Source organism: Capsella rubella, unplaced genomic scaffold, assembly GCF_000375325.1.
Source record: "Capsella rubella cultivar Monte Gargano unplaced genomic scaffold, Caprub1_0 scaffold_7, whole genome shotgun sequence".
Taxonomy (NCBI): Eukaryota; Viridiplantae; Streptophyta; class Magnoliopsida; order Brassicales; family Brassicaceae; genus Capsella; species Capsella rubella.
In genome coordinates, this window is record NW_006238917.1 from 6589200 (window position 1) to 6614722 (window position 25523).

General features: G+C 35.7%; 6 protein-coding genes across 6 annotated transcripts; 2 read left to right on the forward strand and 4 right to left on the reverse strand.

Annotated features, from left to right (window-relative positions):
• Nucleotides 1-875: 875 nt before the first annotated feature.
• Nucleotides 876-6517, reverse strand: LOC17880247 (beta-adaptin-like protein C). Its single transcript, XM_006282495.2, has 15 exons — nt 6360-6517; nt 5437-5634; nt 5179-5292; nt 4805-5055; nt 4241-4376; nt 3926-4105; nt 3746-3838; nt 3450-3661; nt 3293-3356; nt 3003-3182; nt 2808-2900; nt 2340-2719; nt 2020-2209; nt 1733-1936; nt 876-1428 (listed from the first exon to the last, which is right to left on the reverse strand). The coding sequence occupies exons 1-15, from the start codon at nt 6444-6446 to the stop codon at nt 1129-1131; spliced, it is 2682 nt and encodes an 893-aa protein (XP_006282557.1). The 5' UTR covers nt 6447-6517; the 3' UTR covers nt 876-1128.
• Nucleotides 6518-6736: 219 nt separating this feature from the next.
• On the forward strand, nt 6737-8865 carry LOC17880083. The gene is made up of 8 exons (XM_006284324.2): nt 6737-7035; nt 7125-7146; nt 7422-7478; nt 7567-7648; nt 7812-7907; nt 8039-8163; nt 8253-8271; nt 8361-8865. The coding sequence occupies exons 1-8, from the start codon at nt 6936-6938 to the stop codon at nt 8625-8627; spliced, it is 768 nt and encodes a 255-aa protein (XP_006284386.1). The 5' UTR covers nt 6737-6935; the 3' UTR covers nt 8628-8865.
• Nucleotides 8866-9021: 156 nt separating this feature from the next.
• Nucleotides 9022-11924, reverse strand: LOC17878789. The gene is made up of 4 exons (XM_023778780.1): nt 11740-11924; nt 10615-11624; nt 9348-9890; nt 9022-9256 (listed from the first exon to the last, which is right to left on the reverse strand). The coding sequence occupies exons 2-4, from the start codon at nt 11569-11571 to the stop codon at nt 9152-9154; spliced, it is 1605 nt and encodes a 534-aa protein (XP_023634548.1). The 5' UTR covers nt 11572-11624; nt 11740-11924; the 3' UTR covers nt 9022-9151.
• A 1986-nt stretch (nt 11925-13910) lies between these two features.
• On the reverse strand, nt 13911-15364 carry LOC17879412. The gene is made up of 3 exons (XM_023779521.1): nt 14965-15364; nt 14489-14651; nt 13911-14390 (listed from the first exon to the last, which is right to left on the reverse strand). Exons 2-3 carry the CDS (start codon nt 14550-14552, stop codon nt 14194-14196), a joined length of 261 nt encoding a protein of 86 aa, XP_023635289.1. The 5' UTR covers nt 14553-14651; nt 14965-15364; the 3' UTR covers nt 13911-14193.
• A 101-nt stretch (nt 15365-15465) lies between these two features.
• Nucleotides 15466-16246, reverse strand: LOC17879313 (protein SPIRAL1-like 5). The gene is made up of 2 exons (XM_006284766.2): nt 15965-16246; nt 15466-15785 (listed from the first exon to the last, which is right to left on the reverse strand). Exons 1-2 carry the CDS (start codon nt 16193-16195, stop codon nt 15711-15713), a joined length of 306 nt encoding a protein of 101 aa, XP_006284828.1. The 5' UTR covers nt 16196-16246; the 3' UTR covers nt 15466-15710.
• A 6458-nt stretch (nt 16247-22704) lies between these two features.
• Nucleotides 22705-25520, forward strand: LOC17878987 (probable polygalacturonase). The gene is made up of 6 exons (XM_006283541.2): nt 22705-23143; nt 23965-24085; nt 24188-24362; nt 24438-24508; nt 24586-24832; nt 24910-25520. The coding sequence occupies exons 1-6, from the start codon at nt 22736-22738 to the stop codon at nt 25370-25372; spliced, it is 1485 nt and encodes a 494-aa protein (XP_006283603.1). The 5' UTR covers nt 22705-22735; the 3' UTR covers nt 25373-25520.
• Nucleotides 25521-25523: the final 3 nt, after the last annotated feature.

The window sequence follows — 25523 nt, forward strand, 5'->3', positions numbered from 1 at the left end:
TACCAGAAAATTGTAACATAAACACAGATTTTACATTTTAACACGATAAGAAATAAGAAATCATTGGCTCTTTATTTGTTTATTCTAGAGATTTGCAATTTTACAAAACTGCATGAAAGGTGCAAGTTAAAATCATGTATTTATGATTATGCGGTGTACCGCGGGTCAATCCCTAAACTTTAAAAATGATTCATAGTATAATATTTATACATGTATATATGTCACATATTGTTCTAAAATTAACAATCCAACTAAAATCATACAATTTAAATAATTTTGAACATATTCGAAACCAACACAAAAAGTACAATATAAAAATGATAGAATTTAATTAATAATCAAAATAAAGTAAAGCAAACACAAATAAATTATTCCGCAACGTACAAAGGATTACAAACCCAGTAATTTTCCCCCGTGCTGTAGCGCGGGTCCGAATCTAGTTAATATAATAAACTACAACCAAAAAACAGCTAAAAACACTAGTGTATTAGAGATGAGATTAGCCTAACTTTTGATACGTTACTAAAGCTGGCTTATTAGCACTTGACTCAACCTTATAAACTCGGTGGCATTTCTTCAATCTCACGCTACTACTACTTCCTCAAATTTAAAATTGTTTAATCAATCAGTAATTTACAAGAAGATTAGTTAAGTTTCAACGAAGCTATAATTTGTAACCTCATGTTACAAAGAGAATCATTGATCATTGATTGGTATTAGGATATTGCTACGTCGCATTACGGGCCCATTTATCCATCTACGTCTATATCTTGTTGTTAAGAAAATACCAAAATTTTCATATACTAAATAGTTATTAGTTTACGTGTACGAATCTCTTCCCTCCTTTACGAGAGACCTTTTTGATTTCATGTCGGTCACAAAAAACACTAAATAGCATTTCCTGATATTAATCAAGTCATCATCACACTATTTAATCAGATCGAAACCTCCTTTTTGGGCATATACGCAACAATCAAAATCAAAGCTCTTTCGAGAAACGAAAAAAAACGAGTGGGGTGTTACAAAAGTTCGAAACATACAAATCACTTACTACATACACTAAAAAAGAAGTAAAGGGGAATAATTTTGGTTACCTTTTTTTTTTGACAGTGTTGTAAAATCAAAATCTCAAGCCTTGAAGAGGATTTCGACGGCTTCAAAGAAGAGAGGAGCGATCTCCGGTGTTGGTGTCTTCACCGCACATTTCAGACCAGGATGACCCACCATGGCTGTTAGTTCGATCAAGAATGGTATGCCTCTCGGGACTTTGGCTGAAAGATACAGCACGTCTTGGTTTCCGTTCTTACGCTTTGCTATGAAGAACATGTTTGATGCTGCGAGCATGTCAAGTGTTGACTCAACGCTCGTGATGGTTATCCCGGGGAATTCCTTTTGGACCTCGTTTGAATCCGGTAATGATCTCCATGTCTAATATAAAAAAATAACAAATGTTTTTATAACTCAGAGGAACTGGTTTTTAAGGCTTGTGATATATTTTTTTATGATCAGAAGTGGATCAATTCCTTCAACTATTAATGAATCTAGCAACTTAAATCAATGAAATCATATCCTATTTTAAGATCTAGAGCACCCTAAGTCTCCCAGGCTTCTTAAGGCACAAAACCTGTCACTAATTACTCAGACAATCCTAATACCATTAGACCTTTCCAACTTTTACTCAAGGCATTTCTAATGAACTCTTAATCATATAGTAAGTATTATTGTCTTTTACCTCGAGGAAGGTTCCGCGTTCCATCCTACCATCTTCTGAGAAAAGAGCATGAAGTACAATCTTATCCTCGAAGTACCAGACAGGCTGCTGGTTGTTTTTGACGGCAACTTGCAAAATCGAGCTGGTTGGCCCAGCAGACATGTTCTGGGATAATGCCATTGGCAACATTGTCCTGGCAGATGCTCCGGGTTGCAGAGGCGGAACCTATAATAGTAAAAAACCTGGACATCAGTTTCAGCAATCCAGGATAATAGGCATGGATGTGTAGCATATACAATTACTTGTACCTGAAGAGGTCCAACAGCTGCAAGGCCGAATGAGTTTTTGTTGAACTGAATCATGAAGCCATCAAGAACTGACTGCGAGTTGTTCTCAAGGAGCATACTGTAGAATACTTGGCCATCTTGTCGTGTTAATTGAGCGCTAATCTGCAAGCCTTGACCTTTTGAAGCTGGCAGGACAACAGGCAATGGACGACTGCACATCAAATGATCCAATAAGTTTCAATTGTGAAAAGGTAATCCAAATATATATGATTGAAGAAAACCAGTCTCTCTAAAAGACTTCTAATGTAATATAATATTTTCACCAGTTACGCCAAACTCACCCTGACGGAGCTGTGGGATCATCTACAGGGACAATTGCAGCATTATCTGACCCCATTAGGTCACCTAGCAGATCAGGCACAGGAGCTGGGGCAGCCACTTGCTTTGGAACATAGCCTACGGTGGCTGGAGGGGAGGCTGCACCATCAACCGGATTACCAGATGTCTCAGAATATCCTGTTTCGCTCCCTTCTACATAGTCCTCATCTTCTGTTTTCTGAACTGTGGTTTTCAAGCGGGTTACAAAAGCCTCTGGCGGCTTGTGATACACAGAGGACAAGGTGGAAATATTTGTAAGCAGCTCATCCAGGAGTGACGGCTCAAGTTGGTTTGAGTCGTCAGTAATCACAGGCTTTTCAGCTAAAACCACATCCTTGGCCGCCTAGCCAAAAGAAGAGCACTGATGATTGTTGCTCATTTTCCAATGTGCTTGAACTCGTTGAGTAGTATAACATATCAAGGAAACATACCTCGGGATCAGTAGATAGAAGACGCCAGTAGATGTATGCACGATCCCTGAGATCAGGATTATCTGTCTCAACAGTAGCATTATTCAAGACAACCTGAAAAATTGAAATATGGCAAAAGCCAGGCCATTCATCATACACATGCACTTTAATCGATTAGGAGTGCAAAAGGTGTTCTTCATAATGGTCATGGCAGACCTGAATCATTTGTTGTGGGCCTTCAGTTGGCTTCTTCAGAAAAAGTTTGACTGTAGCTGTAAGAAGCTGCAGCTGGACCTGTGCTGGTTCCTCAGGGAAATTCTCCAAGAAGCTTTCAAGAAGTTCATCCGCATTGTCGATCCTTTCAGCATATTCACCAATGATCCAAATCATAGATGCCTTTCAAGATGCCAGCAAAAGCAAGAGTACAAGTTTCACTGATTTAAGATTTATTTTGGATGGGGAAGCTTCCAGCTATTTTACACTATGCAAACGACACATTTTATTACCTTAGCTTCTGGTTCATCCAATGTGTCTAGACTCTCACAGAGTGTTGCAATTATGGACTCATACCTGTACGTTATTTTGAATGACATAACCAAGATTAAAGGGCACTACAGCACTTTAAGAAACCACACGAAAGAAAATAGAAATAAATCAACTTACGTGTTTGGATATCTTCTAAAGATATCTTTGATGACTATAATGGCCTCCTGAACAACATAGTTTACTTTGATCTTGATCAGCTCAAGTAATACACTGATGCACCGTTCAGCTGCTCTTTCTAGTTTGATGGCACATCGGCCAATTGCACGAACAGCCTTCCGAACAAAATCAACGTCTACTTCCGTCGCATATTCTTTGAACTCCAGAAGAACCTACATTGGCATGGTCCAGAAACAATCATGACTTGCACCAAAACAAAATAACTTGAACAAACAGCAGATGAGAGTAAGGATTACCTGGTCTATGTTTCTGTCAGAAGCAAGTTTTATCATAATTTCTAACTTCTCCATCTTGACATAAATTGGATCATTATACTTGCAGAAGAATACCTACAAGAAAATCATGAAGCATTATCAATAAGTATACAAATATATCAATTGCTTATTCCCAGAGTCTACAAGACAGGATCAAGCTACCTTGATTTCATGGGCAAGAATAGTGGGTCTCTTTTGGACAATAAGGTTAATGTTACGAAGCGCAACATACTGTATCTCAGGTTCTGCAGAAAGCAATGTCACTAGGGGAGGCGCCATCTTCTTGCAAAGATTACGAATCACATCTGTACTAGTTATAAGCTCCATCTGCTGAAGAATCATCTGGAAAGCTCGCAGAGAAAATGAACAGAAGAGTAGTAGAATTAGAAAACCATGTAAGGGAATATAGTTGACACTTCACAAACAATTTTGCGAACAGATGACATTCCAGGGAGATATTCTTTTTTCAAGTATTACCTTAACAGCTGAAAGCACAACAGCACAATTGGCATGTTGCAACCTTGGAGTGACTCTCTCAACAATATTTTCAGCTTCACGAGGATCAGATGCTTTATACCTCGACAAAGCATCTAATATAAAAACTTGACCCCATCTGTGAAGAACAGAGACAGTATTATTAAAAATGAAAATTATATATATATAAAAATATCTATCAAGCAAGGAAAAATTAGTCGTTTTTGGTCCGAAATAGGCTAAGAACCCACAACAATTCCTATAGATCCCTTTCCCTAAAGTTGTAAACCATGACCCTTATATCTACACAGAAAACCTTCAACTCCAATAACAACAAAATACATCCTAAACTGGCACAATTTTCAATAGATACACAGTACAAAAGCATAGATAAACTGATGCTTTAACACAAGAAGTAATCCCGAAACTCAACAGATTATCCTACTCTGAATATTTAGGCCAGCCTGAACGTTCTCCCAAAACAAAACCTAATGATGATCTGACTAAAATCAGTCAATCAGACACAATCCGAGTGAAAGTAGGATACGGAATTTAGGAACCACTTACTCAGTACATTCGTTTAAAGCTGTAAGGAGCTTTGTGAGGGTGGTACTATTGATTTCAAATATGGGACTAGTACTATTCTCTTGTATCTCTGCAAGGGCTGCTACAGCATTTGCTACAACCATTGGATTATTATCTGATATTAAATCCTTTAAGGCTTCAAGGAACCCCCTATCCTCAACTAATTCAGCATTTATGTCAAACAGTTTAGCAACACAAATAGCTGCTGTCTTACGGACATACGGATCATCATCCTGAAAATTACAGAAGCCCAGGAAATACAGAAATATGTCATTTTTCAAGGTTAGAAAGTTCTTGATGGACATAAATGTTTTGCTACGAGGTTGCAGTGACAAGGTAACATAAGAAAACCCAACCTTTAGGCATTTCTGAAGAGGATCACACAAATATTCTGTGATCTTATCAACACGAATACAGCCCATTGTTCGCACAGCCAAAGCCCGGATCAATGGATTTGGGTCTTGTGAATCCTGGCAAATAAAAAGCGAGAGTTTTATAATGACGAGTTCCTTTGTTAGTTTTTCGTCTTCCAAATACAGCGAAAAATCAAGAAACTCGCAATATGTTAGGTATTTTTGTCTGGGTAAGCTATATAAAAGTAGCTTAAGTGTTACCTTTACAAAAGTATTTACAGCGAGGATAGCAAGATCTGGCTGGCTTTTTGCATAGTTGATCAGATACAAGTAAACAAGCTTCTTCAATTCCAGATTCTCCGTTTGCATGCAATTGACTACATCAGTGAAAAGCGATGAAACATCCTTTCCAACCGTCATCGCGGCAATAACCTTCTTAACAGCATCTTTCCTCTTATCCTAGGTACATAATAAAGAAAAGAGAGGTTATTTAACTGAAGCTAAACAAAATAAAATAATCATGAATCAGTACCATTGTCATCTTATAAGAATGTAACATTGTGCTAGATATTATACTGAAAATTTCATACTTGAAGATTAAACAGTTCACAACTGAGGTCAGGCAACATCAAAAAGACTTGTGTTTCCATATGTTAACGTGTAGCAATCAAAATCAAATCAATTGTAACCATCTACTCAAAGAAGAACTGTCTATATCTTTTCAAGTAGGCATAACTGGGAAAGTTGAAAAAATCTACTAAATTAAGTAGATTCATGTAGTCCAAAGACATTAAACTTGGAAGAAGAAGCTGAGGTTTTAATAAACGATCACTGATCTTCCACCCAATGCATCCATCCCAATTCAAAAACTTATGATCTACCACCAATCTAAACTTCAAAATAGTGTCTACGAGATTGCACACATCCCCGCATTAGCCATTTCTCAGAAATGTATTCCATTTCTAGCTATTTTTCAAATCAGCCATTTGAACACATTCCCATCATCACTCTTTCCAAATTAATTAGCCACCAAAAAATTTACCGATCAGTTCAAATCCGGAATCATACAGATCTACCAGGAAAAGAATTACGAAAAAATTAAACACGATGATCGAGAGGAGATCAAAGTCGTAAGAAATGGCGGATCACAGATCCATAAATGAAATTAGACGGAGAAGAAGAACCTTGTACTGTGAATTAAGCTCTTCCTTAAGCTCAGGGATCTCTCCCTTCTTCGTAGTCGAAAAGTATTTAGAATCATGGCCGCTCATTTCTCCCTTCTTCTTCAACCTCCACACTTCTCCTCCTCCGGGACGATGAGTGACAGATAGAGAGAGACGAAGAACGCAAAATTTCTCACTTTCGTTCAATGGGCCTTTTGGTAATTTTGAAAGGTCTTAGACTTTTGGTAATTAATATGAAAGTAAAAGGTGGTATAAAATTAGAAATAATTACAGTTTGATCCTCATAGTATTTACATTTCTCGAAGTTGCCTCGTAAGTTCGACTAGACGACTAGTCAACGCCAGTTGCCATCCAGGGTGAAGAAGAAGAAGAAACGTTTTTTGATATTTTTGTATTTCTTCAAGTTGACGGGTTTTGAGAGGGGGTATGAAGTCAGAAACACGTCTGCCAGATAAAAAGTTAGATGTGATTTGATCAGATTCTCAAAGACTTTTTGCGAGACTCTGATCCTTATCGCTTCTCTCCCTCTCTCGCTTGACCTCACTTCGTCGTCGAAAACATCAGATCCGTGAGAAAATGGCGCCCAAGTACGATATGGAGAAGATGGAGCTCCGTAAGAACTTCCGTAACGTTTGGCATACCGATCTCTCTCACAGTATCCAGAACGATACTCCCTGTAATTTCTCACTCTCGCTCTCTTTTGAAAATTTGTGTTTGATTAGTTTGGGGTGTTGATCCGAGCCATTTCTGTGTTGTTGTTTGCAGATTGCTGCTTCGCATTGTGGTGGTAAGCTCCGATTGATCTGAGATTGTTTTTGTTGCTTCCTCTCTCTTTCTGTATTTGGAATTTGAATATGATCTTTGATATGTTTTGAATTGACCAAGATTTGACTTCGAATTACATTGTTAGATCAGCTTTGGTTTATGGAGTGATCTGAATTTTTTTCACAGATAATGTATTTGCTCATCTTTGAGCTTGGTACTACTAGAGAATGTGTAACAGGACTTTGACATTGTATGATTTGTATGTCTTTTGGTCCATTGTTTTTTTTCTCCTTGCAGTGCCCCTTGTGCATCATATTTGCTTCGCAAGCGTGCTCTTTATAATGATATGTCAAGGTATTTTACACATTCAATAGCCTTTCACAGAGATCAATTCCAGTTTGATCTTTTAAGTTTTAGAAGATCTGCTTATTGTGTCTCACAGGTACATTTGCTGTGCGGGTTACATGCCTTGTAGCGGCAGGTGTGGAGAAACCAAATGTCCTCAACTTTGTCTTGCTACTGAGGTAAAGATCTTGATTTTGCAATATATTGTATTTAAATGAATTTCAGCATTGAATGTTTCTTTTGGAACTTTTTTCATACAAGCTCAGTTATGCCTACACATGACTACAACCCTATGAACTGTTGCCAAGTTTCGAGTGTTCTAATTAGCAAAACAAATTGCAGGTCTTTTGCTGCTTTGGAACGTCTGTGGCCTCGACTCGTTTTCTTCTTCAAGATGAGTTCCAAATTCAGACAACACAATGTGACAACTGCATCATTGTAAGTGTATCCTTGTTACCCAAATCATGCCGGTTGTTTTTGATGCACACAAGCAACTAGAATGGAAACAAATAAAAGATTATGAAACACGAAAAATGAGTGTCTTAATCTATGTTCTCTTGGCTGTGTAGGGTTTCATGGTTTGCCTGAGCCAAGTGGCTTGCATATTCTCCATAGTTGCATGTATAGTCGGTATTGATGAGCTTTCAGAAGCTTCTCAGTTGCTCTCTTGTTTAGCTGACATGGTGTACTGCACGTAAGAATCTCCCCCATCTGTTATTTCATTCTTAAAAGACTTTAATTAACACCTGATTTTAACCCTCGCTTTTTTTGCTTCATCCACAGGGTTTGCGCATGTATGCAGGTAAGAATGATGATCACCCATTTCCATGTCACCCTTACTTAAACCTTACTTACAGGCTCCTGAATAAAATCTTATAACTACTTCTGTAGACACAACATAAAGTGGAAATGGACAAGAGAGACGGTAAGTTCGGCCCACAGCCAATGGCAGTGCCTCCGCCTCAACAAATGTCCCGGTTTGATCAAGCCATCCCACCCACAGTCGGTTACCCTCCACAACAAGGTTATCCACCTTCTGGTTATCCTCAACACCCTCCACAAGGTTATCCACCTATGGGATATCCCCAAAACCCTCGTCCAGCTTATTCTCAATACCCTCCTGCGGCTTATCCTCCTCCTCCCACTTACCCAAAGTAATAACTCTCTGCCTGGTTTCTCTCCTGACTTGGAAAGTTTCATTTCTATATCTTTTCTTGATTCACTTTCACATCGTTGATGTATATTCACTTTCTGGTTATGGGTCAAGCGTTGAACGTTCGCTGATTGTTTTGAGGTCATTGTTTGTATGAGATTTGACTTCACCCGTTGTCGTTATTTTCTGAAACGTCCCTCTTGGACTAAGAGATTTGATGAATTTTTCATTTCCTTTTGAATATCTCTTTTTCGAAAGTTGAGAGCAAAACAATTTGCGAACTGTATATTCAGTTAACATAGAGGTGCAAGTAATAGATTGATGAATTGTATATGAGAAAATATTGCACTTTTTATGAATCATGTACTGAGGGAAGAACTTGGATGAATGGGATGGATCTCAAAGAATAAAAATTTAAATAACGTGGCAAGAAATTACGAGGGCTAAAAAAGCAGCCTAAAAACTCTAATTTTTCTTCCCTTTCAAAAAAACCAAAATTAATACAAAAACTATAGTATTTATAAAAAAATTACTTAAGTTCAGTAACTTCACCTGCTCTACATACACCAACATTGATCCATAAGGTATTATTCCTCTTTGTTTGTAACACTCTGCAACAGTTCCTCCTAGGTGACTGTACAAACAAAACACAAGAACCATTACTTCATATAACGATTTACTTACGTTTTAAATCATATCCTAAAATGACATTATGTGTTACTTACCCTTTCCCATAGATGAGGGTCTGGTTTCTTGTAGACGACAATGGTATTAATCTCAGCTGGATTAGTCATCTTCCACCTACAAGACGGATGCGAAACGCGGTGTATCGTGTATTCACTAACCGTCGTGTTCAGCTGCTTGTCGAATTTCGTGCTCGACATGTAAAACACAAACGGCTTTTGGCACGGGTTACGACTAACCGGCCTGGTGTTGAATGCATAAGCAGTGTAATCCGCCCGTTTGTACCAATTCAAAAAGGTTCTAGAAGGCATTTCCATTTCCCGGGGAGAGAATATCCCGCGGAAGATTTGAACCGCGTATCCCCACGATACCGAGACAGTCCAGCTCTTGTGCTTATCATAGCATATTGACTGCTGTAGAAGCCCTGCCGAGTCGAGCTTCATAGGTTCTTTTAACTTCTTTAGAGCTCGAACCCGTGTCGTGTTCGGGAAAATCGGTTCCACCACGTCCAGGTGATGCATTGAGACGAATGGTGTTACTGGATGTGCAGCAAGGAGGCCGAAGAGGTTCCCGTAAACGTCATACTAAAACGCAAAGACAAAACACAAAATGTTAAACGTAGCGTTGGTTACACTCACCAAATGTGCGCGTAGGGATAATGAGAAGAACAGGTCATCAAGTGTAAAAACAGAAAGGCGGGTCCCACTCATTACAATAAGCAATCTAACTTAAGTAAATTGAACGGACAGTGAGCCTACTCACGCGCCGCTTTGTCGGTACCAAACCACGGAAAAATTTTGCATCCAAACAAAAGAAAATAAAAAGACAGAACCAAGAAACGGAACTGTAACTATCAACCAGCTTGAGATTCGTCTTCGTAGAAGAACATTAAGACATTGAAAGCTTATTCTAAAAGCTTCAAACTTCGTAACTTTGGTATTAAAGCCATACCTCCTAAAACTAGTAACAAAACTCTAAAAAGTCATAAACTTTGTTGAGTTAGATTCCTTTTTCCAAAGCAGTCAACTTAATTGATTGAAACCCACCTAGTATAAGATCAGCACTATCAATACCCATGTCAAAAACTCATTTAATGAACACCAAGGTTGCCACTCAATCATCAAAATTGCTTAAACAAGCCAATCAAATTTATGTTCTAGACTCAACATCATCACCAATTCCCACTTCATTGACTCCTCAAGAATCTCTAATTCCATCCTTAGAACTACCTTTTTTTGCTTAAATCAATGAATGTATAACAAAATTTTAACCAATTGGTAAGAATCCAACACTAGCCGAGTTCTTTACCTGGTGAAAGCCAAGTTCTTTAGTGAGTGGAACACCAAGTTCAGCCATACAAGCTTGCATGCGATCATCTGAACCATACAATGCAGGATACCTCTGTATACACCGATCTTGCATCTTACTCAAAGCCTTAGCCAATGGATAGCTAATAGCAAACCCACCTCCACCATAAGCCATCCCATACGAGAAAAAAATGTTCTGTAAATGAGATTCCGACAAGCTCCCAATGTAATACATCTGCTCATGGTCGTACTTCCTCAGCACCCTTATCAGATTATCCGTGACAAACACCGTATCATCATCACCCATCACGAACCACCTCACATTCTTGGGACCTAAACGCAGCATTTCAGACACAATCCTCGAGATCCGTAACGCCGAGCGTTGTCCTTGCTTGTTAGTGTACGGAAACGACGCAGTTCCGGCGGAGATTTTAATCGGAGGAAGAAGCTTTTCGTCGTCATCAGCACCAATATCATCATCACTAAGGCTCTTCTTCACCTCTTTATCCAACCAAACGTAGCCACGCATGTGTTTTGGTTTATACCAGATCTTGATATACTCTTTCCTCTGTTTCCATAGCTTAGACGAGGCAGCGATCCCGAACACAACGTGGTTAAGATCCGTCGGCTCATCAACCTCCGTGTCTTCTTTCTCCTCCCATTCGCGCCGTCGTGAAGCTACGGAAGAGGAGGAGGGTAAAGGTAAAGAAGAGGCGTTGGAGGAAACGTTGGTGGAGAGAGCAGAGACGGTGTTGAAAGGAGTGGAATCGTCGCAGGAGCGTGAGGTGGAGACGAGCTTAAGCATGTAGATAATGTAAGTGAAGACAATGAAACAGATAAGCCAAACCATAAGTTTTGGACCGGGTCGGGTTAAAGACCACATTCCGGGTATGGAAGCACTCGATGAGCTTCGATCCCATATTGGTTTCTCCGACGAATCTTTCTGGTTACCTTTCATCCAAAAATTTTGTCACCCACACACCCAAATTACAGAAGAAAAAGATCCAAAATCTGTATAAACAAAACAAATCCCTAGTTATTTCATATGTCTGAAAATTCAAGGGAGAAAAAAAGAAGGGGAACAGTGAGTGAGTGTTCTTGATTCGAAACCCAGAAGAGAACGAACCGAAAAAAATGGATCTTTCTTGCAACGAAAAAAAGGAAAGATCAATGAGAATGAGACTGTTGATGCCTCCAGAGAAATCGAGGGAAAACTCGAGAAAATAAAGGCAAAGACAAAGCTTTTATCTTTTTCTAATTTTTTTTTTTGTTGAGCTTCTCTGTGATGGGGAAGCGAGAGAGAGAGAGATGGAAGACAGATAAAAGGTGAGAGAGAACGCAATGCTCTCCCACTAGAAAAATATTAAAAAAAACAAAAAAAAAAACAAAAAAAGGTGAATAAAAATATTATTGCAAAGTAAACACAATGTGGTTGTTGTCTTTATTTTAATTTTAATTTATTTTTTTCAAAATGAAATTTATTGCTTGTTGAAATATATAATTAAATTATCATAATCTATTTATTTCATGTTTTTATAGTGTAAGCATATAAAACTAAAAAGGTTTGTGTTCTTTTTTTTTTAATTTGTAAGATAAAGCGCGGTCGGATCCATGAAGCATGAATGTGTTATGGGTCCTACTCTTCCTTGTCCTCCACGTGGGCCACTAAGAACTATCTACGTGTCATTTTCTGTCCTAAAACTCAAAAAGCTAAAGCTAAAAGCAGTTTCATAGGCTCGTTTCTCGGCAAAGGTTAAACAGTCAGTGCTACAAATCAGAGGCTAAACTAATTACATTGGCTCTTCATCATCATCACTCATTTGTGCTACTTACTGTGTTTATTGTTCAATGTTTATGAGAAGTATACGTAATCTGCAAAATAAATACTGTTAGATTGGAGTCTCTCCACGTGTTTCTGTATTCAACCTAGATTTGGTTCTTTTCTTTTCTTTTTTTAGGAAATAAATAATGGGTTTATAGATTGACCATTTGAACTTTGAAAATCTAGATTTATATTAAGAATACTGAATATATAAATGTCCATATATATATGTATCTTTAGTAATGCATGTATTATCTTATTTTATGGTCAAACATTAATATTTTTATAGATTTTCGATTTGGATGTATTGTACAAAGTCAACTTATGTGTATATAGTTACTTATACTAAAAAAAAAGATTTAGTCAAGTATATATATATATATATATATATATATATATATGTAAACATTTACTATGGTTAGAAATTGCAAAAAGAAAACTTGATTGGATGAAAAGATAAAAGCAATGGACAAATATGAATATAGAGCAATGATTAGTTTGTTGTCGTCGGAGAAGGTGACTGATAATTGTAACCACTAGCTACTGTTTTGGTGTTTGACGTTTGTAAAAAGTGGTTATAGATGTATTAGGTATGTTTTTTGCTAGTAGCTCCGGAATGAATAGGATTGATTAGGAAACGAATGCCAATATCAAGCTTCTTCCATATAGCCAACTAAAATACAAAGTTCCTAAGAAAACGATTGGACTCAATGTTTTTGTTTTAAGTTTAACAACTAAGAAGTATCATCAACTATAGAAGATAAATGAGAAGGATTTGCCCCTGATCATTAAATATATTGCATTACATTCTCCTTTGGATTCTTGATTAATACACTGTTTTTGTCCTCTTCTTAATTTGGTTAATCCTAAAACAGAATTATGAATTAATATAATCAAAAAGCTGCATATACTACCACCTGCTCTATATTCTCTAATTATTATATTTTGAGATCTTTGGTCCCAGCATTAGGGCCATTGCACGCAGAGATATCATATTCTATTGCCCCACTTTACATTATTTGGTTTTATAAAACTGTTCCATAGAATTAGAAATCATTGCTTTCTCTATATTTTTTCTTTCCACTGTACACTTATAGGTTAATGTGTTGATGGATCTTAATTTGACAAAGCCCATTTATAGCTCTTGAAACACTAAATAAAGCTCATTACCGAACTTTCAGTATTTGTCATTTCTTTCCAACTCTGTAGTGTAAAGCAGTAAACCTGAAGTTATGTAGAGTGGTCAAAGAGACACTGGCTTTGGTTCATGAATGCTTTGCAGCTATAGCACATGCTAACAAGACAAAACAGAACAAGATAAGTGGTCGTATTTATGTGTTTGCTTGTATAAACCGGATTGGACCGCCTCTACTACGCTCAGTGATTATCTTATCAGTGATATCCGACAAGATTGATTACAAAAGATAATGCATACACACAATGTAATTTTGATCTTCAGTGTTCATATCTTGGTGGAGAAAACTACAAGTGAGTGGTGGAAACATATCAGTTATTTACTAGACCCATATAAACTACATTAGTACAAAATTCACATGATTACTATATAATTCACAAAGCACACATGCATGATGCTTCCAGAAAAAAAAAAAAAGACAGTGATTTTTGTTAAAACAGCACCAAACTTCACAATGTCTCTACTAAACATCTCACAAGGGTTTATGCTAAAGACTCAGTTATTATCCTATCAGATAAGATTTAAGAGGTTCTTAACACGAAACCTTTGGTAGATGCATGTAACTAGCCATCTTCATCGTGGCTAGACCATGATTGAAGAAGGGAATACATGAGCAGTGGACCAACAATTGGAGAATAAGGTGGTGGTCTACTGAAGGCAACCATAGGCTCTACCGTTTCCTCCATCTTCTTCATCGTTTCGCTTTCACTATTGTTCCCGTTCACAGGTTTCTTGGGTACAACGGTTCTTACCACTTTACCTGCTTCTTCATTAAACAGAGTCACTCTTTTCGTTTTCTTCCTCATGATAAACTAAAACCATACGAAAATGGTGAAAGAGTTAGATAAAAGAGTTTACCTTTTGATCCTGAGACCGGGAAGATTGGTTTGAGCTTGTCTACAAGAGTAGGAACACGTCGCATGAGGTTAGGATCTAGGTTTGTCTCTCTCTATAGCTTAATCTATTTGAGCGAATAGACAGAAAAAAAGCTCGTAGTGTTGCAGAGTAACGTTTCAAATCTCTGAAACATATGAAAAACTATCAGAAATCAATGATTATGCTTAAATAACAAGAAGCTGAAATTACCAAATATGTTGTGATCAAGAACTCGATTGGTTTTGCAATATGAATTAAGATCATCAAACAAAATAAGAGTAGAATGAAAAATTGTACAACTGAAGTAAATTTTCTTAATTAGTAATCCAATAAAAAACAGAGGAAACTTGAAAACACTATCAATGATAAATTTGCACTCAGAAAAATAGAAAACAGAAATTGTCATAGTCTCATAGAGATCAACGTAAAAGAAGACTAGGATGGATGATGATAGTTACCAGATTTCAAAAACTGAGCAAAATCAAGTGAGTGTCTCAAGTTGTCCTTTTGCAAGAGCTTTGCTTTTTCAGTGAAGACTCATCCACAGATTTTGTTTTAGTTGGATAATTTCAATGGCAAGTAATGGCAGAGGAAGGTTTGAGAAGGTCCGAGACTCTTGGTTTAGTTACACAATTTTACAGAATAGCCTCTCATCTTTTCATCAATTCTTATTTGCCCCATATATTATACATATTCTCAAACTGGTACAGAGTCCATATATTGCATCAAAATCTAAACAAGTTTATTTCAAAAAATTCTGTTTATAAAACTCAACGGCATCAAAATTTATGCATAACATACTATTTTTGACAGTCAATGTGATCTATTAAGAGGTCAAAGCCTCATTTACTATGTCTAGGTTGGGATTGTATATATATATATATATAAAGAAAAATTATGTGCAAAAGAAGAAACTTCATGACCTCGATGACCAAAATTAAATGCAAGCTCAAGGAGAGTCCAGTGTCAAACATATTTATATATTGCTGTTTATATCGACTAGAAACTCATTATTTCACAAGTAAAAAGAAATTAACAACAAACTCACAACACACATTTGTAAATTAGGACAATAATTTACTAATGTATGTAGAGATCAAGATAGAGATCTCTATATGCATATTACGGTATACACATATTGTAAAAGCCGATTACTAGAGTAAGATATACAAACCCTAGTTTTATAACTTCACGGCTTATAACTTTACTTATCTCCGAACAAGTATCCAAGAGATGAGCCTCCACCAGGAACTGATGTCACCTTCGTCGTTGGACGATCCTGAAATTTTAATTATTAGAATATCTGAATAAAAGAGAGAGAGAGAGAGAGAGAGAGAGAGAGAGAGAGAGAGAGAGAGAGAGAGAGAGAGAGAGAGAGAGAGAGAGAGAGAGAGAGAGAGAGAGAGAGAGAGAGAGAGAGAGAGAGAGTTTAACTAATGAAAGAGAAGAAAGACTTACGGTGACGAAGTTGTCGGAGTTTTGGCCCTGAGCTCTTTGGTAGTTGTTGTTGTTGTTATTAGAGATCTTTTGCTTTTTGTGATCAGCTTCTTCCTTCTCGGTGTAATCTACGCCATAAGGTGGTGCAGGCTTTGGGGCTACCGGTTGAGGAGTTTTTGGAATCTCATTGTCTGATCCAAAAAGATAACCTAACGAGCTTTGTCCGCCTCCAAAGCTCCCACCTCGGCTCATTGTCCGATTGAGAACCAATTGGTCAACCAAACCCTAATTTATTATGCAGACTGGTTTGGTAGGCAATGTGGAGTACTAAAATATAGATTATAATTAAGACAGGGATGCTTATATAGAGGAGGCGGTAAAGAGATTTTAGACGTACGATACTGTAATTAGAGGTATCATTACATATATACTCAAATAATCGAATTAATTAATGATATTTGTAATTAGCTTTTAGAGATGATTAGGGCAATTATATTGTTTTAAGTAATTTACAAATATGTAAATTAAAATACCACATCTCATTCTCTTCTATCTTCCAAATTAAAAATTACCATTAAAATCCTAAAATTAAAAAACCCGAACAAGTTTTAGATTTACCTAGCAAGGCCGGTTGATAAACCTAAAATATTGCTGTATTTTATATATTGTAATAATTAATAGCATCAAATTTTATAATAATTCATAAGATGGTACTTAACATAAGATTTGTGATCAGTGCAACCTACAAAAAGGTTTTTAAGCAAGTTTACGGATAGTTTTAGTTGATGAACCCAATCAGAACCTACATGTTTTCAGCATATGATCATTTCATATGCTCAATGAAGTTTGGTTTTAAACGTTTATTTTTTTCTTATATGAACTATACTGTTAGGTTTTTACGTACGTTTAATTCGAAAAAACGTCTAATTTAATATCTAACTAGATTCGGACCCGCGTTACAGCGCGGGGGAAAATTACCGGGTTTTTAATCTTTTGTATGTTGCGGGATAATTTATTTGTGTTTGCTTTACTTTATTTTGATTATTAATTAAATTCTATCATTTTTAGATTGTATTTTTGTGTTGGTTTCGAATATATTCAAAATTATTTAAATTGTTTGATTTTAGTTGGATTGTTAATTTTAGAACAATATGTGACATATATACATGTATAAATATTATACTATGAATCATTTTTAAAGTTTACGGATTGACCCGCGGTACACCGCATAATCATAAATACATGATTTTAACTTGGACCTTTCATGCAGTTTTGTAAAATTGCAAATCTCTAGAATAAACAAATAAAGAGCCAATGATTTCTTATTTCTTATCGTGTTAAAATGTAAAATCTGTGTTTATGTTACAATTTTCTGGTAGCAGAAACTTATTTATATAGATAATATTTTCTTAGAGTTAGGTTAGCGTTGAAAAAAAGATTAGCTTTGTAATCAAGCCATAAATTCGAAACTATTGCCAAATAAATATATTAAAGATGGTTGAAAATGAATTATCCCGTAATTGGTGTGAAGATCATAGTTAATATAGGAGAAAACTATACATCTAAATATTAATATAAGATATTTAAGGAACATTTTGTTTTGAAATATTATGGATAATTTGATAAATATTTTATATTTAATTTATATTTCTGATTTTTAGGTTAATTTGTTAAACCAATATACAAAATCATACATTAATGTATTTTTCCTTAAACAAATTAAGATTAATGTACTTTCCAGAACCGATATTGATGGTTTAATTTGGTAGATTTCGAAATAATATATATGGAAATTGGTATTTAATATCTTTAAATTTTTAGTAAGATCCAATTGAAAAATTTCGGGTTAATTTTTAAAAAAAACCCGACCCAAGAAACTTTTGTACTTCTCTTTTACTATAGTAGGGATATAAATAACAAAATTTTATGGCACCTGTGGCAAAACAAATACTGAAAACTAGATATATATAGTTTTGTTGAATCTACTAATATTGGAGAAACTTAAAATATGCACCAATGAAAAGACGGTTAAATTCGTTTGTGACACATATAAGATGATTTTTGATGATTTCTTACACCAATAATATACGAACCATTGTAACTAAAACTCACATACACACACAAAATATGCTAAAAATGAAAATGAAGATTATATTAATCGACAGAAGTACAGAACCAGGTGGGTTGGGCCAAACCTTTATTAAGTTATTTAATTTTCATGTCAGTCTTTTTTATCATTTGGTGAAGGGACGAGAAAATATCGTAAATAGTGGGGTTAAATCGAAGAGTGTGATATGCAACCAAAATGAAAACACTAAATGAGAAAATGGCTACTAAAAGATAAATTACCAAAAAACGACGTTTTCTGATTACCTTTAAAAGAGAAGACCGGAAAAGTGATAACTAAAGAAAAATTTCTACATATATATGTACTAAACCATCATTTCTTCTTAATGATTGTGTTTGGGTTTATTGTTTAAATTCCATTTATGTATATATATATATATGATGTGGAATTGTGGATACTTGTTTAACTGAAAACTAGAGGATTCGCTTCTACACTCACCCACGCTTCTATTATCTATATACTTTCAATCAGAATCATATATTAAACCAGAGAAGTATCAAATTATCAACATACATAATACATTTTATAAAAGTTATATTTAAGTATGTCGCTACCCCAACGTTAGACGGCTGCAGAGGAATCTAGAAAATCAACTAAAATCCTTCGCACAAAATTGACAATAAAAAACGATTATTGAGAAAACATGATGGAACCGTACAAAGGCGTATAAGCTTTGTCCACTACAACTAGTTGGGTAGGAGGGGCACTAGTAGGACATCTATAGACTCGCTATATGGGTGAACCATTATATTAACGACATTATTAATAAGTTAATCTATTAATAATTAACATATTTTCTAGGTAGATATGTACTTAATTACACCTACTTAGTTCTTTATTAAAGCCACTTTTTTTTTAATTTTATTAAAGCCACTTTAACCACCTAATTGTTGTACTATATATTTAAAATCAAGAGTCAAACCATATATTATGTCATATTTGTTTTTTTTTACATTAATCTGAATGCAAATCAAGAACTGATGTTGCCATTCAAATCTTTTGAATATTATTTTAGAAAACGGCCGGAGGGAAACATGAACTGAATTAATAGAACAAAAAAACCATGCAAATTCTTGTTTGACACACAAAAAAAGTATACATATATAGAAAAGAAACACTTGATGTGAAGAAGTATAGTTTTCAATAAGTTCCAATGTTCCATCGGATCGGGCAAGTTGTAGGACATCAAGAGATTGACTGCAACATGCCAACATGGTTAGGCAGATGAGACGTAATGTTGATAATCTAAGTGTGACTAATTGTCTCAGTGATGTGGATCATGCAATTCGAGGGAGTAGTGGAGTACACTAGTAGTGTGCTTGGCTACTGATGCCTTCTACCTTCAAAAAAGTTAATGCAAATATAATTTTGCACGGGCTAGCTAAACTGATGGCTCCAATTGAAAATTATTTAACAAAATCAATTTATAGATGGGCCTGTTGAATCAGTGTGGCCTAACATTACAATTTTTGGATCGGACGAACCTTTAACTAAACATGTCCATGTAAAATCACTATATATATTTTCTATATTTTCATTTTATAGCAAAAATATTTCATATTTTAGATTTAGAAAACCTTTACAGTAAAGTCAGTTTACATTTTGCAGTGCAGAAACGTGGAAACTATAAGTTAGTATAAGCAACTCATACTTAGGCTTTATATACTGTATGAGGGAAGAATTAAATATGTATATAGTTTCGAGCAAATTAGGTTTTGACTGCATAATGGAATTATTAAATATAGAAAACTCATATTTTTTTTCCTAGAATTATTAAATGTACTATTAAAATTGTTCTTTATCTTTATCTCTCGTGCACTCCACCACTATTGATCAAAATGCTCTTGCTGGTCGGTTGCTTCCAAATTTCCCGTGACGTGCATTTCCCTTTTCCCAATTATCATTATACATTACCAACCCCACTTCCGTTAATACGAAATAATACAATTTTCCACAAAAAGAATCAAGATTCTATATCTCTAGCTGAAAAGTTATGTGACATTATTCCGTTATTATTGATATAATATAGTTTCCACTAAGTTTATTTTGTACATATGCAAGTATATCCCATATAAGGAAAATAAAAATTACAAAAAGAAAGAAAACGTAAATTCTCTTTAAAAGGATGAAAAGGTCGAGAAAGTTGCATAGCCGTGAATGATAAACTATGGAAAAGTAAAGATGAAGGCATGGTGATATTTGACATTTCCGTTGGTTGTACTTATCAAGATACACTATTATACTTGTTGCAGATATGATGGAAGATTGGTTAACTTACAAACAAAATCGATATGTAGAAAATAAAATAAAATTATAAGAAAATGGAGAAGATATTCATGGATTCATGCTATTGCTGAAGCTAGCTCACGGATGATGGGCTGAGTAATCGTGGCGTGCAAGCCGACATAAAAAGCACACATCATGAATCTGTATAGTTTACGGTCCCTTTCCAGACAATTCTTTATCCCACTTCTACTATTGCACTTTCTCATTTATCAGATTCTTCAATCTAGCTATCACCTCTTTCTGATTGAAGGTTGTTATTAGGTATATGATTAGACATTGTTGATATGTATATGACATGTAAACACAGTATTCTATAGACAATAGTCATATATTTAAGGCATAAGTGTATATGAACTCGAATTAATTTAGTCGAACCAGCATATATGATTAATCTAATCAATTGACAATATTATAGTTTTTTCATAATTAAACTAATCAGTTGACAATATTATTTTTCTAACGTTTACATTATTTATCATCAGTTTGTGTATATGTGTGTGTGCGCGTTTGGCGTCTATTTTGTTAGCAACTTAGATTGATTAGGTTAAGTTTAGTCTATTAGGTTTTGGTTTGGTCTTGTTCTTTTTGACTTGTGAGTTTTGATAGGTAACTTAGGGGGATTAGTTAGAGATTTTGACTAGGAAGCTTTCGTTAGAGATGAAAAGTCTCAACCACCAATAACTGATCTCATTTAATATATATTACATACAATGATACAGATGTTCTCATAGACCCATGTGCATGTACGTAATCTGATAATTTCAAAACCGTTTGGCAAACGACATTGGACGATTAGGGTAATATATATATTACTAATGCATGTACCTCTTTTTGAATTATAGGTAAAAAGGGTTGGCTAATTTGTAAGGTTTGCATGTGGAATGAGAATCTTGAATTCGCCTATATATGCCAATGACATGCGATCATTTTGAGTACTAATTCGGTCTGCCGTGCACAGTTTTTTTTTTCTTTTTCTAAAATTATTTTATAAAATACCGTGTGAGATATTAATTTTATATTATTTTATTGCTCCATTATAAATTTTTATTAATAATGACAAGGAAATGGACAACTAATACACGTTTAATAACAAAAAAGAAAAGAAGGTAATATAGTAGTAGTCCTAGTTAAAAATAAAACACAATCCTAAACAGTAATAGTAGGTCAATTTGTTTTTAGTAAAGTAAAGAAATAACCGAATGCAGTGTCGTCGTTACTCGTAAGTTAGAAAATACTCGAAGTGTGGCATTAGCAGGTAGGTAGAGCATTATGTATAGATCACATAGTATTTCTTGTTTTATACATATGGATCTAAAGATTATATACATCTCGTAGTTGCCACTTGCCAGAACTTAACATATAATGATGGCAGAAATTGAGGATAAAGATCCGATTAGTAGGTGGGTGGGAGTGACTCAGTAAACCATATAGTCGAAGGAGACCAGAAGCCCCTGCTCTAGTTGTATAGTCTTTTACTTTATATAATAATCTATAAATCCATGCCAAATATAATGTAGTTGACTAGTTTATTTAGCCAACATATATAGTACAGAGCAATTTAACGAAATACTGTATTTGATGGACCACTTTTCAAAAGTAAATCAAGGTAAAGTATCTATTAAAATTAATACAAGTATTGTACCATAACATTTTCATGTGAAACTCTCAAGTTTTTTTTGGGGGAAAAAAGTGAAACTCATATGCTAAAACCTAAAGTTTACATTAATAATAAACTCTAAAGTTTTTTTGGGCAAAGAAGTGAAGATAGTTTTTGTTTTAGTGTTTTCTTATATATATTTGAAATTTGTAAAGGTAAATTTGGTTTTTATATATTTTTAACTAATTGCATCTTTGAAAATAAATAAAATTTGATTGAGATGGTATTTTTGAAAATCTTCAAACGCATTCAATTGTTGAATAACATATTTGATTGTTCTTCTTTAATAGATAGCAGAGAATAACAAAGTCTTCAACGCATCTGCTCAAACTGGGGGAAGTCTCATCCTACTACAAAGAAAGTCAAATGAAGTTAGTGGTTCCATTTTTCCAAATTTCGTTGCTCAATCAATTCAAATGACGTTTCCTTGTAAGGCAATGCATTGTATTTAAGCAAATTATTTATCTTTGTTTAGATGATACAAAATTAATTCAGTCTTTGTAATAACATCGAAATATATTAGACTAAAAAATTCCACTAAAATTGATGATACTGAATATAATGACACATTCTCTAAAATATTCCAAGTATATAAAAATATATATATAAATTTAATGATATAAAAATTCGAACTATTTATGTTTGTCCTTTATATAAATAAACTCAGCCTTTCCATACCAAAAAAAATAACATTTTCATTTCTCCCCTAGAAAAAACCGCCATGACAACCTCTCTCTCCACCTTTGCTTCCCTTCTCCTTCTTCTCCTTATCAGCCACGAGGGTGGCTTCTTTGGAACCGCCGATGCCGAACATGACCTAAGAGCTACCGATTTACATAACCATCGCCATCGTCGCCACCGTGGCCACCGCCGTGGAGAAGAGTTTGAGTACTCAGCAATATCTTGTAGAGCTTACTCAGCCTCGTTGGACGAGTTTGGTGCCGTAGGAGACGGTGTGACCTCAAACACCAAGGCGTTTCGTGACGCAGTCTCACAACTTAGCCGTTTCGAAGACTACGGTGGCTCATTGTTGTTTGTTCCCGCCGGACGTTGGCTCACCGGAAACTTTAACCTCACTAGCCATTTCACGCTTTTCCTCCACCGTGATGCTGTTATCCTCGCCTCTCAAGTAAGTTTTTTTTTTCTTTTCTTTGTCCATTATAAATTTTCCATTAGTCTATTAGAAAATTAAAAACATTAACTAATTAGAAACACCCGTGACACAAAACTCCACAAACGTATTTGATGAATTGGTATTGCTAATTTTGTGTTGTTTCAATTCATACGTACAAAATAAACATTCACGTGACATTTGCTGGCCAGCTTCTAAACTTATGTGGTTGGGCCATTCAATCTATGCTTCTGTTCATTATACCAAAAAAAGAAAAGAAAAGAGTTATGCTTATATTGAGTAAATTGTACATACATAGATAGTGTATATAAAAAGTTAACACACATTGAAATTGTGAGATTTGAAAAGCTTGAGGTTCTTTGAAAAGGAAAAAAACAATTCTTGAGATTGAAGACTGTTCATCATTTGTATGTTCTACTTAAAAGCTACCTCTATTAATTAGAGAATGCGTTACTCTAAAAGTTAGAGGGAGGGTTTAGACTTTAGAGTAAGGTGGTGGTTACGCAAAGACAAAAACTAGGCGAAGTTAGTGGGGATCACATATTGGACGGTTTTAACTTTTGAGAGTGTGTGACCCATAACTTGTTTGGAAGATCTCACTCGTCCATTTTCGATTCCAAATCTGAGCCACATGTTACTTTTTGGCCTTACCCTAAGATAGTTCATTTTATTTCCTAGGCCTAAAGGCAAACCAAAATATGACCCTTTTGCAAGAGTTTACTTGTAAAAGCTTCTAAAGTTATTCCAAATGTTATATTGTTAAACATTCAGAGTTTGACTTGTAACTATGAAAAATTGTTGGTTCTAACTCCTAATAGGAAGAGAGTGACTATGAAGTGATAGAGCCATTGCCTTCTTACGGGCGTGGGAGAGACACGGATGGTGGAAGATTCATCAGTCTACTTTTCGGTTCTAACTTAACCGATGTGGTTATCACCGGTTAGTACTTTCAAACCAAAACCAAAAATACCCAACAAAAACTACAACGAAAGCGATAACTTATATTTCAATTCGAAATTGCGATTTTTTTAATGTAAAAAGGTGAGAATGGGACCATTGATGGACAAGGAGAGCCATGGTGGGGAAAATTCAAGAGAGGAGAACTAAAATACACAAGACCTTATTTGATTGAGATCATGCACTCTGATGGTATCCAAATCTCCAACCTCACTTTCTTGAATTCTCCTTCTTGGCATATTCACCCGGTCTACAGCAGGTACATAAAACAAACTCGGTTTAACTATTCGGTTATTAAAATTTAACCTACTAAAACCGGTTTGTTTCAATGCAGAAATATATTTATCCAAGGTTTGACGATATTAGCACCGGTCACGGTACCAAATACCGACGGGATCAACCCAGGTACGAATTCGTACCGTCAATAACCGGTTTAATTTTAAAATCTGACTTAAAATCAATTAGTTCCGGTTATATATCAGATTCTTGTACCAACACGAGGATCGAGGACTGCTACATCGTCTCCGGCGACGATTGTATCGCCGTAAAGAGTGGATGGGATCAGTACGGGATCGCATACGGCATGCCTACGAAACAGCTCTTGATCCGACGGCTCACATGCATTTCTCCAGATAGTGCCGTGATCGCTCTCGGCAGTGAGATGTCCGGCGGAATTGAAGATGTTCGAGCTGAAGATATCGTCGCCATTGACTCTGAATCTGGAATCAGGTCTGTAACCACTCTGTTCATGGAATAACCGGTTTGGTTTGGTTCGGTTTGGTTTAACCGGATTTGGAAACGTGCAGGATCAAGACAGCTATAGGACGAGGAGGATACGTGAAAGATGTATATGTAAGAGGAATGACAATGAAGACGATGAAGTATGTGTTTTGGATGACAGGAAGCTACGGTTCTCATCCCGATGAGCATTACGATCCCAAGGCGTTACCGGTGATTCAGAACATCAACTACCAAGACATGGTCGCCGAGAACGTAACGATGCCTGCTCAGTTGGCTGGGATATCGGGAGATCAGTTTACTGGGATCTGTATCTCAAACGTGACGATCACGCTTTCCAAGAAACCTAAGAAAGTGCTTTGGAACTGTACTGACGTTTCGGGTTATACTAGCGGTGTGACTCCGGCGCCGTGTCAGTTGTTGCCGGAGAAGCAGCCGGGGACGGTTGTGCCATGTAATTTCCCGGATGATCCGATTCCTATTGATGAAGTGAAGCTTCAACGTTGTTACTCCAGAAGAAGGAATATGTGAACATGTACAACTTTTCAATATTTTTTCTTTACAAATACTTTTCTTGGGTTATAACTTATAAGTAAACGTGTTATCAAATGGAGCAGACTTTGATTGAATAATAGACAAACCTTCAAGGGGAAAAGGAGGAAAAGAAAATATTCACTTACAT

What these genes read in the sequence shown, in the direction of transcription:
- LOC17880247 (XM_006282495.2), bottom strand. Translation starts at nt 6,446, where the DNA reads ATGAGCGGCCATGATTCTAAATACTTTTCGACTACGAAGAAGGGAGAG. An exon ending in CTGTAAATACTTTTGTAAAG is followed by an intron (nt 5,293 to 5,436) that starts GTAACACTTAAG and finishes TTTATTTGCCAG; the next exon opens with GATTCACAAGACCCAAATCC. An exon ending in GATCCCACAGCTCCGTCAGG is followed by an intron (nt 2,210 to 2,339) that starts GTGAGTTTGGCG and finishes TTTGATGTGCAG; the next exon opens with TCGTCCATTGCCTGTTGTCC.
- LOC17880083 (XM_006284324.2), top strand. Translation starts at nt 6,936, where the DNA reads ATGGCGCCCAAGTACGATATGGAGAAGATGGAGCTCCGTAAGAACTTC. An exon ending in TGCTGCTTCGCATTGTGGTG is followed by an intron (nt 7,147 to 7,421) that starts GTAAGCTCCGAT and finishes TTCTCCTTGCAG; the next exon opens with TGCCCCTTGTGCATCATATT. An exon ending in CTTTATAATGATATGTCAAG is followed by an intron (nt 7,479 to 7,566) that starts GTATTTTACACA and finishes TGTGTCTCACAG; the next exon opens with GTACATTTGCTGTGCGGGTT.
- LOC17878789 (XM_023778780.1), bottom strand. Translation starts at nt 11,571, where the DNA reads ATGAAAGGTAACCAGAAAGATTCGTCGGAGAAACCAATATGGGATCGA. An exon ending in AAGAACTTGGCTTTCACCAG is followed by an intron (nt 9,891 to 10,614) that starts GTAAAGAACTCG and finishes TTTGCGTTTTAG; the next exon opens with TATGACGTTTACGGGAACCT. An exon ending in ACCCTCATCTATGGGAAAGG is followed by an intron (nt 9,257 to 9,347) that starts GTAAGTAACACA and finishes TTGTTTGTACAG; the next exon opens with TCACCTAGGAGGAACTGTTG.
- LOC17879412 (XM_023779521.1), bottom strand. Translation starts at nt 14,552, where the DNA reads ATGCGACGTGTTCCTACTCTTGTAGACAAGCTCAAACCAATCTTCCCG. An exon ending in CCCGGTCTCAGGATCAAAAG is followed by an intron (nt 14,391 to 14,488) that starts GTAAACTCTTTT and finishes ATGAAGAAGCAG; the next exon opens with GTAAAGTGGTAAGAACCGTT.
- LOC17879313 (XM_006284766.2), bottom strand. Translation starts at nt 16,195, where the DNA reads ATGAGCCGAGGTGGGAGCTTTGGAGGCGGACAAAGCTCGTTAGGTTAT. An exon ending in ACTCCGACAACTTCGTCACC is followed by an intron (nt 15,786 to 15,964) that starts GTAAGTCTTTCT and finishes TTAAAATTTCAG; the next exon opens with GATCGTCCAACGACGAAGGT.
- LOC17878987 (XM_006283541.2), top strand. Translation starts at nt 22,736, where the DNA reads ATGACAACCTCTCTCTCCACCTTTGCTTCCCTTCTCCTTCTTCTCCTT. An exon ending in ATTCACCCGGTCTACAGCAG is followed by an intron (nt 24,363 to 24,437) that starts GTACATAAAACA and finishes GTTTCAATGCAG; the next exon opens with AAATATATTTATCCAAGGTT. An exon ending in TACCGACGGGATCAACCCAG is followed by an intron (nt 24,509 to 24,585) that starts GTACGAATTCGT and finishes GTTATATATCAG; the next exon opens with ATTCTTGTACCAACACGAGG.